Raw genomic sequence first — 11,510 nt, forward strand, 5'->3', positions numbered from 1 at the left:
CCGTTAATTTAAAGCGTTTGCAGACGGTCTTTAATGGGGTCAGTGTAACAACAACCCACACCCATCGCTGTGGCCTTCAAGGCCTGAAAAGAATCTACTGCCTGGGTTCAGAGAAAAAAGTGGAGGTCACCTTAATGTCAGATATTAAACATCTAGGGCCTGTTTGAACAGGCGCTTTGGTGATTATATAAATCGGTCATACAGAGAAAGGGAAATTCTTCTTTGAGCAAAGAGGATCTGCTCTGAAAGGTTGCTAGGAGTGACAAAAGTAACAGACGCAGTTTGAAATGGAAGCGCTTGCCAAACTTTCCCTCTCTTTTGTAAACAGTCACAAGGAGAATCTGAAACACTTGGTCGCATTAAAATAGTTTTTAATGATTGAAATGGTCTATTTACAGTTTTAATGGCATCTAAACTCTCCATCAGCCTTTCGAGACTTAACAAGCAGACAACATAATATTTAGAATATCAGAACATGGCAATTGAATATGCATGAAGTAATAGCTTCTAATTTATAAAATGTTTGTTTTTAATTTGGCAATAAAATTTTAAATGTATAAAAATTCAGGGTGATCAATATTCACACCACCATGGATGATGACCTTTGACTCTTTCTCATAATTCCATATGTCATTGTATTTTATATTCATATCAACACAATTTAAAAATGGCGGACATAAGATATGATACATGTCCTACTATCTTCTATAGCAGTGGACAAATGCATAACTCTCTCAAAACACATTTTTTAAAAAAGATTGGGAATGATTATATTGTTTTTTTGGGGGGAATTGAGATTATATTTTCCTTGGGATTAAATCATTTGTGCATCAGATTGTTAAAAAAAAAATGGCACTTTGTAGTTCCTCCAATAATATTTACTAGTCACATTTTACTTTTGTAAACTAAAAAGGTTTTTTTATGTACTTTACAGCAGCTATCTTGCACATCATATTCGCAAACACCTTTTGTGTCAGTGAAAATGCAAGATTTGGTCTAAAAAAAACAGTTCAGAAAAAGGTATTAAGCTTTTTTGGCATAACCTTGAATCTACAGTCTTCATATGTGAACCAATAGTCACTACTGCACATGTTCAGGAAACAGATTGGTCCAAAAAAAGTAACTTATTCACATTAATTTCATCTGCAGGAGAGGAGAGTGATCAATATCTCACTTTCACTCACACCAATAACCAATAACTAAGTGAAAAAAATAGCTATAATAATGCTCTCTGCTAGATTAATGTGAATTTTATTGGAAAGTTTTAATAATATATATTTTTTCCAGTCATTTGAAGCTGGACTGTCCTAGTGTTAGCTGTATCCCACTGAAGTAATATAGAGTGGAATTCTTTTCTTTTTCACTTTGCGAAACCGACCACTAACTAGAAATTTAATCTCATGTTGTTTTTCACAGATCCAGTATGAAGTATCTTCTATAATTTTTTGAAAACAAAAAATATCAGTGGGACAAAAAAATCCAGCACCCGGCAATTCTTCATTAAAAAAAAAAACAGTAAAAAATGAAAAAGCAGAGTCTTTTATGGAGCTAGGCTACATCAGATGAGTGTATTTACACAGCCACCGTGGTGGTAGAAGACACGGGTGTTGCGGCTCCTTCCGGTGTAACCTTAGCCAATCGGTGGTCCTTGTTTTGCGAGCAGCTCCGCCCACAGAGCTGGCAGGACGCGCAGCAGGGGTTGCAGCAGGGCAAGAATCGAAACACACTCACTCGCCACAGGAACCAGCCGGGAGCCCAACAGCACCAGCACATGAGAACCCCTCCTGCCGTCACACCCAGAACCACATACAGTGCCAGCAGAGACATGGAAGCCTGGGAATCTGGAGAAGAAAGGATTTCATTATTGGACTAGCAACTATAATTCCTTGTGAGATTTAAACGAATTCAGTACAAACACTCGCACTCACCACATATTCTTGAAACTGCCATCTATGGCATCAATTATTAAACAGACAATAACTTTTAAAATAAAGCAATAAACCATGATATGGTGTGTATTATACCAGAGGGGTACCAGGATGTCATGTTTGGGGGGGCATTTGGCTTGTTTGAGGGGCAACATAAACAATTGACAAATCGGCGCAAAATTAAGCTATACTACACACAATCTGTTTTAGTGCAGATCTTTTTCTAAGCCAGGAACCCAGAGATAGGCACAGGACCCCTATGGCTATCACATAAAAGTTAGGTAAACCAGGTCAACATTAATAATATGATGATGATATTATTATTATTATTATTGACAGATTCATATATATCAGATCACAGTGATTGCCTGATAATGAGTGACAGGTGTTTGCTTGTGAGAAGACGTGCTTCACAAGTAGGCTACCGAGAAGGACATGAGAGTTTTTTAAACGAATCTGAAGTCACGTTTGTATAGACAAGAGGTAAATTCTTCTTCTAAGCTGTCCCAGACGTAGGTGCTACTTTTAGGGCTAAAATGCTTCGTGAATTACTCTTAGTAAAACACATTAGGAGTCTAAAGTTATGAGTGACACGCCCATTATTTTTAGGAGTTTCTCTTAAATTCGCCAGTTAGGAGCTACTTTTAGCGTCTTATAAGATTCTTTGTGAATACGGCCCCAGGTAAAAAGTTTGATATGCTCATTTGAACAGTATGAGAATAGTATTTGAATGTTATTCTCTTGTTGTAAGTGGCTTTGGATAAAAGTGTCTGCTAAATGAATAAATGTAAATGTAAACAGTGGGCCTAGATAAAAGGAAACATAACATATTAGGCTACAGGGGGTCAGGAGACCTAGTGAGTTGAAATAAAAGCTATTTTTGTGAAACTAAAAGGTCAGACAGAATTTGGTCACACACGTACTCAGCATTAAGCTGATTCAATTCAATGAGGCCGATTAGGAGGCAGCATGTTCAGTGTTGCTAGCAGATGCGCTGAGCTCGACAGAGGCAGCTTGCATGGAGGGTGAAGAACAAGGTGCTGTTTTTTTAATGAGCCACTTATGCATTTTTTATGTTTAATAACAACTGGTATTATAACGATTGTACTTGTCTAATTATTACTTATCCAAAAGCCAACTTCATTGACTTCAGTGCCAACTTTAGTGACTAGAGACTAGCAACTTCAGTGACTAGCAGCTAGCTAAGCAGCCTGAGCTAGGGTTTGTTACCCAACAAATTAATAGCCTGCTAAAATGACACAAAATCTGTTCAACTACAAGACTTTCAGGAAAAGCTTATAAGAACACACTAGCATTAAATGAGAAAAGAACAAAGTTGTGAGCAGTGAGCATTTTAACACGAACATCTATATCATCGTAATATACGTATCTGCATGTTATGCCTTATCCAGTCAGACCAAGCCTACAGTTAAAGAATTATACTGAGTTAACTGAAATATTTAAACCCAAAATTAACTAATTTAATTATTTATTAAATATTTGTGTATCATTTTACTTGCGTATCAACACTCTAAACAGTTATTTTATTAGTTATATACTATTACAGTACTTATTATATATAATTCATATTTATATATTTTTCATTTTAATTTTAGTTTTGTTAATGTTAGTATTTCATCTTATTTCAGTTAGTTGGCAAGGCAACATTTCTAATTTTCATGTACGTTTTCATGTAAGTTTTTCATCTCTTTATATTTTATTTCAGTTTTATTTCAATTGAATTGAAAACTAGTTTTAATTATTTTATTGGCTTATTGTTTAATTTGGTGACTATGTTCATTACATCATTTTGTACAGTAAAATAAGATTTTATAGTCCTTATAATGCTACTTTCTTTTGGTTAACTAAAGCTTTCTTGGTGAAATATGTCCCTCAAGTAGTGTGTCATCATTTGAACACCTGTGGATTGGATGTGGAGGTAAATGATATCTATTTGTTCAAATGCACAAATGTGAGTAGTGGCTACTAAGCAGACTAGTGCTCTTGAAAAGTTACAACGAGCAGTTGATTTACAGCTCACTGTTTGCAATGAACATTTATGTGCTCCTCAATTAGCTTTGTGTCCTTAGCCTTTCAGAGTTCACCATAGCAATAAAACTAAATTTATGGACACTCAAAAAGAGCCACAGTTCTGAGGAGTAGTCATTATATTTGACTACAACTTCATCTATCTTACTAAACTCATTTTTAAGGTCTAAAAATGCGCTAAAAACAGGATGGTGGATATTGTACATTAAACCTACAACCATGTAAACCTGATTTATTGAACATTGCTGCACCTTAAACAGACAGTTTGGTTTTGTTAGTTTGGCCTTCTACAATTAACCATACAGCATTCTGGGAAGCCAGTAAAACAATTTTGTAGAGTTTAATTTTAAGCAATTCTACAAGACGGACAAGAAACAACTGACTTATCTTAAAGGAATAGATCATTCAGAAATGAAAATGCTGTCATTTATGCACATTTATGCATAATGCCATTGCAAAATTCTATAAATTTCTTTCTTTCTAACACAACAGAAGATGTTTGCCAGTGTTTTGCTAGAGTGCACTTCTACATGTAGGGAAAAAAAGACATTTAATGTGTTATTTGCTGAAAATCCTCCTTTCAAATATAGACATGTCTCAGCAGATTTGGGGCCCTATTTTAACGATCTGAAACGCAAGTGTCAAAGCTCAAAGCGCAAGTAACTTTGTGGGCGGGTCTTGGCGCTGTTGCTATTTTCCCAGCGGGATAAATGACTCTTGCGCCAGGCGCAAATCTAAAATGGGTTGGTCTGAAGTAGCTTCATTATTCATAGGTGTGGTTTGGGCGTAACGTGAAATAAACCAATCAGAGCGTCATCTCACATTCCCTTTAAGAGCAGACGCGCTTTGTTCTAAAGCGGATTCCTATTATAACGGCGGATTTGCCAGACGCGCGCCAGGAGCGGTTCACAGCCAAGGAGAGCAACGCTCTCGTCAGGGACGTTGGGGATGGAGAAACCCACCCAAATTAACTTCGGTTAAAAAGGAGTATGATAATTTGGGTAAATGTGTAAGCTAGATGTATGCTTTTATAATAAATTGTCTATCTATCTATCTATCTTTATATCTATCTATCTTTATATCTATCTATCTATCTATCTATCTATCTATCTATCTATCATAATAATGTATGATTTGCAAAAATGAAAACTGCTGCTTCTGTGTAGATGAGAGAATCAAAGTGTATGCGCGTTGTGCACACGCTACATTGATTATGGCCAAGCATGCGCCCTTAAAATAGCATATGAATAACATGCGCAACGCGCCACTGACTTTAAACTATTTTTTCCTGGTTAGTGGCGCAATTGTTTTCTAAACCTGCAAAATAGCATGAAGGAACGTTTGCGCCGGAACACGCCTCCTTTTTTGCGCTGAACCGCCCAGGGAGCGCAAGTTCATTCCCTAGTTTAGCGACGTGCTTCTGTGGAGGGAAAAGCGCGCTTTGCGCGGGTGCAAAATAGGAATGATACATGCGTCAGTGTACAAAGTCAATTGCGCTGGGTGCAAGATAGGGCCCTTGATGTTTTAATATTTTTATGTTAAATCTGGGGTGATGCATCTTTATGCGGCACATTTTAATCAAATGCATGTGAGATTTGAGGACCAATTTCAGCTAATTATAACTTAAATTATAACTTAAATTTTCTTTTGATCACACAAAGCTATCATATGAATTCAGAGGACTTACGAAGAACCAATATAGTCGTGTATGGATTAGTTTTATGGTGCTTTTTGGCACTTTTTGAGCTTGATGGAAAAGATCCTTGGTTGGCATTATTGTGAGAGAATTTTTGTTCTGGTTCTGTTTGATTGCATGTTTTTTTATTGCTTTTCAGAACTAACGAAGAACTTACCAGTCACAGAATCCAGACCAGGAATTGCGTTTGGAGTGGCACAGTTCTTTAAAGTGGACACTGTCAGAGTAGGCAAGACGTTCAGCATCTGTGCTGGTTGGGTAACATGGTGCTGCGGGGGCTTGGGTGTAGATAGAGGACCTGAAACACACAAAAACAAGAACAAAACCTATCAAGAACAAATCTCAAATGGAACAGCCTTCTTAAAATAAACTCTTTACTGACCATTGCAATCAGGATAATCGATTAAGTCACTGCCATCGCCACAGTTGTCAATGCCTTTATCATCTGCACAAACCAGACTCATGGGAATACACTTCCCGTTCTGACAGTTGAAGTAAGGCTGCCCACTGCACTCTGATTGGTTAAAACCTGGAGAGACAAACAATATGAGCAGTTTATATAGACTTCAAGAAAAAAGTTAAACCGACTAAGTAGTGATGGTCGTTTCGAAACTCTGCTTCGTGAAGCTTTAAAACCTTTTGTTTCGAACCAGTGATTCAGAGTGAATATATATCTAGCAAAGTCACCTGATTTCAGTAAACAAGGCTTTGTTACGTCATAACTGTTTCAAAACGTTTCATAATTTCAATTGTTGTTCACTGCTACGGGCAGATCTCTGTAAAATCTATATGTGAGTCTATATGGATTTACCTGATCTCGGATCAGTTTTATAAATGTGGAAATGACACATTTGTATAATTCTTTCTGAGCTGATTAACCAAGCTCTCCATAAAATCAAACAAAATAAGCCCTACAATGTAATAAAATAACATATCATACAGACATTTAATATTTAATCAATGGTAAGATTTGTTAACTGCATTTAATTGATTACACATTCAATAAAATATTTGCAATTGGTTTGTAAAAGGTGTTTTTATGCACTGTTCTGACCAGCAGGCGTTACCAGTGTGTTGCGTTTTAAGCCCTCTGGAACAGCGAATCAATTGGTTCAAATGATTAAAAATTTTGAAAAGCTTTGTTTCTCCCATCACTACTGAGAAGTGGATGTAAACACATTCTAACCCAGCCTGAATGAAGTGAAGTCTCCAACAAAGTCCACCCTTGGCTGAGTTCCTCGCGTCACAAGACGTAGAGTTAGAAATCTGCCCGTTGACAACACTGGTCGAGGAGGGCTCTTCCCACAGAGTGGCGGGCCAATTGGGGGTGCGGACTTATCCCTCCCATCGTAGAACTGGATGTAAGAGCCAGCATGGCATGGGTCTTCTGGCCCCTCCCTGGTGGTTGGCTCCAAGCTCATGTCAGGCCGCGTCGGGCCGGATGAAGAGGACCCCCTGGGTGATTCCGGAAAGAGGGGTGGGGGGCTGTGCGGTGACACTCTTAGCAGGCTGTAGACCAGGAAGAAGCGGAAGTAGAATTGCACCTTGTCCCGGGGAGTGGCGGACTGCATGGTGAGGTGGCAGTCCGTTCCCATGGAGACAAAGTAGTACCTCCGGGACTCCTGGTGGGACTTTACGATCATACCGTCCCCCTGTATCGTCTGTCCACAGAAGTCCACCACATTCACTGTTGGGAATATTGACATTCAGGGTCATTTTCTTTGAGAAACTGAGATGTGCATGGGGCTCCAAACCAAATTTTGTTTCAGTTAAAGGGTTAGTTCACCCAAAAATGAAAATTCTGTCAGTAATTACTCACCCTCATGTTGTTCCAACCCCGTAAGACCTTCGTTCATCTTCGGAACACAAATTAAGATATTTTTGATTAAATCTGAGAGCTGGATCACTCCTCCATAGGCTTCTAAGACATTATAACTTGCTGGCCCAGAAAATGTATTAAAGACATCGTTAATATAGTCCAAGTGACTCCAGTGGCTCAATCTTAAGTTTATAAAGCGACGAGAATACTTTTTGTGCGCAAACCCCCCAAAAAAGAACAACTTTATTCCACTATTCATTTCCTTCTCTCTGGGCCTCGAGTTATTTCACATAGTGTTTTAGCGCAGCGCGTCTGTGTTGTACGTCACACGCATCACACACATGACCAGCGTCGGCCAATAGTGAGCCTACGTGTGACGTACAACACAGATGCGCTGCGCTAAAACACTACGTGAAAAAACTCGAGGCCCAGAGAGAAGGAAATGAATAGTGGAATAAAGTCGTTATTTTTGTTGTTTTTTTGCGCACAAAAAGTATTCTCGTCGCTTTATAAACTTAAACTTAAGCCACTGTAGTCACTTGGTCTATATTAACAATGTCTTTAATACATTTTCTGGGCCAGCAAGTTATAATGTCTTAGAAGCCTATGGAGGAATGATCCAGCTCTCAGATTTAATCAAAAATATCTTAATTTGTGTTCCGAAGATGAACGAAGGTCTTACAGGGTTGGAACAACATGAGGGTGAGTAATTACTGACAGAATTTTCATTTTTGGGTGAACTAACCCTTTAATTGTTACCCAAGTCAGCTTTATTTGGATGAATTTAGGTGATTGGGACACTTTTTCCCAGTCATCTCAATGGCAAAAAGTGTCCTAATTAACCTGAATTCACCCTATATGGGGTTTAATATACAATTCAAATGTTTCAGCAGCTTAACAGTACTAAACAGGAAAATAACAGAATCAATGATGCACAATTCTTCAAATATGTGACAAATTAAGATTCTGCTGTAAAGCAGCTCTAAAAAAGACAATAGTGTCATTATTCAGTTCAGTTTAATAACTGTGTAAAGTTCATCAATTATGAAACACATTCAATTTAGCTATAAGCAGCTCTACAGAAGGCAACAGTGTTATGAACAACATTCCAGGTTGAAAATTTAATCCTAACTATATCCCTAAACCTAACCCTGCCCCTAAGTTATCCCTAAAGGGGAAATGATAGGTGAATAGCTCTGATGTAGAAGCACCAAACCCTGGTTGTAGGCCTAAACTGTACATAAACTGTAAACTTGTCCCTCAAATCTGATTGGTTGATTGGAATGTTGTTCCAGGATCAACAAAGATGTTGATCCAGGAACATGTTGCACTTGGTGAAATCGGGTTCTGCAGTCAGTTCAGTGTTAATGATGCAAAATGTAATGTCCAGTCAAATCAATAATGTTCCTGAATATTAAATCAAATGCCTTTTAATCCCTAACCAAGCAGGCGACAGTGGCAAGGAACCCAAACCCCATGTTGTGTAGAATGAAATAAAGAACACAGGGATGGAAGGAAAACAGAACAAATCCAGTTCTAATCTAGAAAGACCACAAGCATGAACTGGCTTTGCATCCCCCCATCTGGGGTACGAACCAAATAATAGGAAGATTTACAACCTCTCCTTGGTTTATTAGCTTTGTTACCAAGGGCAACAGGTGGATCCGTGATGTCTCACTGCCAGGAATGTCCAGAGAAACCTTCAATTGGTGGAAAAGGACCAATACCTCAAAATATTCCGTAACCATGAATCCTAAACTGAGTTTCCACAAAAATGAGCAGCAGCAGAAGAGTAAGGTCCCTATAAATGTTTTAATTGGCCAGACCAAAGCGCTCTGAGCTCTAATCACACCCGAGTTCCCATTGTAATTCCCAACTCTAGAAAAACAGCAGAGAGCGTGCCAACTCTGTGGGTAATGACACAGATGCCACAGGCTTTTCACAGGAACAGATGAGGAGGTGTTATATTAATGTTTGGTGTCAGATCAGATAAATCATCCCTAGCTAGATGTATTGTCTTATAATGAAAGGCAATAAATTATTTTTATATCAAAGTATAACTATCTATATGTGTGTGTGTGTGTGTGTGTGTGTGTGTGTGTGTGTGTGTGTGTGTGTGTGTGTGTGTGTGTGTGTTTGCAATTACAAAACATTGTGGTAGTAAATGATTGTTCTAAGATTTTTACAAATATGTGATATTGTGAAACAGACACAACTAATGAAAGGAGAAAGGTTATTTGTAAGCCAATTTTGAGGTAAAAAATTATGGCAATATAATATATAGTATTTTATATTGAATATATAGTATAGGCTATTTTTATATTTTTCTTCCCTTTTTTTCTTAGGTATAATACAGTAAAGGATTTTGGAATAACATAGATGAGTAAACTTTAAAAAAAAAAGATAAAACAATACGGTACCACTTCTACAGAATTTATTAATCTTAGTTAGGCTAATGTTAATTTCAACTAATTAATTTTAACTGTTGTATGTTAACATTTGTTAATGCACTGTGAACTAACATGAACAGCTGGATTTTTATGAACTAATATTAACAAAGATTAGGCTAATCAATACTGTAACAAATGTATTGCTCATTGTTAGTTAGTTGTTTTTTATATTAATAAAAATAAACCAAAAATACAAATTATTATTATTTAAATATATAATTTTAAAAGTTTGAACTGCAAATACTTACTGAATTAAAATAAAACAGCGAGGTAAACGATTAAAAGACATTTTAAATCTACTTTCATTCAACTTCATTAGATTACAGTTGTGGTAAGACAAATTAGGCTACATGGGACAAGCCAAATGTCTGTGAAAGCAATTGCAACTCCAGCTAGTTCTATTGCCAACACACACACATGAATTAAGAATACGAGAAGAAACCCAAGTGCAACAAGTGTTTCAGACGAGGTAATAACGGGATAAATCTTGAGAAGTGAACACCCATCACCCTACCTGTCTCAATGGAGAGACTCTGGTGTGTCATTAAGCTGAACAGAACAAACCATCCTGACAGGAGCTGAATGCATCGAACTGCGGCCATCTCGGGTGTCCAAGCAAAGACACTGGCTCCTCCAATATTAAACGCAATTGTTCTGTCGCATTTGTATCGCGCAAAGTCTACTCTTGCGAAAACCAAACATCCCCCTAATTTATAAAGCCGACATATAGCCTGTGAAACACCCCCAGAAGTGTCTTGCTTTTGAAGTGGGAATATTTGTCTACGGCGTCTCAGATGCGTCGAGCTTAATCCTTGTTCATCATCCCTGCTTTTGTGTCTTTGAAACCTCTTTGTCAAATGTATTCGTCTGAACTATTTCCATGACAACAGGTCCAATGTCACGGATCTAAAGGAGGAGCCGTGCAGGACCCCCTCAAAGTTGCCCCCCACACAAGCACCATCTAGTGCTGAAGAAGACAGGGGTGAACATCTGTCACACTGATGGCATTTGGACATGCACACAGTTGCAAAGTGTTTGTAGAGCACTAAAAGGGAACTGTTGGAGTTTTATAAATACAGGAGTACTTTTATACTACTAAAGTATAGCCTACTAGTCAAAATATGCACTCTGCATTACTATAGTTCACAATTGACATTAAAACACAACTAAAGTAATATGTAGGCTTTTTCAAAGTTGTCAACTCTCAATGAAAGCAACATGAAAGCAATTTTTTTTATAAAAAAAAGCATCCCAAGTTCACATGTATACAAGACTTTTGTTGCTGCTTGCCCTTTACAATTTGGTTCAACACATTCATAGTTTTGTATAAAAAAATAAAATAAAATAAAAATTATGCATAGCCTAGAGATGAGTTGTATTTGTCTACAGAACCAATTTCAAGCATTTAAGCATACGCCTTCAGAAAATGTTAAGATTAATAGGAATAAATTCAAACTTTACTTATTTATAAATTATGAAATCATTCTAAAACCCAATAAAATAATTTAGATTACACAATAAAAACACAACAAACAAACACTACTGTGTCATGAAGTCCAGACCTGCAG

At 37.4% G+C, this 11,510-nt stretch overlaps 1 protein-coding gene across 1 annotated transcript; it reads right to left on the reverse strand.

Annotated features, from left to right (window-relative positions):
• Positions 1 to 354: 354 nt before the first annotated feature.
• On the reverse strand, positions 355 to 10,873 carry ldlrad2 (low density lipoprotein receptor class A domain containing 2). The gene is made up of 5 exons (XM_084101170.1): positions 10,457 to 10,873; positions 6,860 to 7,360; positions 6,056 to 6,202; positions 5,831 to 5,971; positions 355 to 1,841 (listed from the first exon to the last, which is right to left on the reverse strand). Exons 1-5 carry the CDS (start codon positions 10,542 to 10,544, stop codon positions 1,573 to 1,575), a joined length of 1,146 nt encoding a protein of 381 aa, XP_083957296.1. The 5' UTR covers positions 10,545 to 10,873; the 3' UTR covers positions 355 to 1,572.
• Positions 10,874 to 11,510: the final 637 nt, after the last annotated feature.

Source organism: Abramis brama (assembly GCF_963993115.1).
Source record: "Abramis brama genome assembly, chromosome: 23".
In the NCBI taxonomy this organism is placed as follows: Eukaryota; Metazoa; Chordata; class Actinopteri; order Cypriniformes; family Leuciscidae; genus Abramis; species Abramis brama.

Bases quoted from the DNA above. Each gene is read 5' to 3' on its own strand.
- ldlrad2 (XM_084101170.1), bottom strand. From the start codon at position 10,544: ATGGCCGCAGTTCGATGCATTCAGCTCCTGTCAGGATGGTTTGTTCTG. The intron at 7,361-10,456 runs GTAGGGTGATGG...TATTCCCAACAG, and splicing joins GAGTCTCTCCATTGAGACAG to TGAATGTGGTGGACTTCTGT. The intron at 6,203-6,859 runs GTTAGAATGTGT...TTGTCTCTCCAG, and splicing joins CTTCACTTCATTCAGGCTGG to GTTTTAACCAATCAGAGTGC.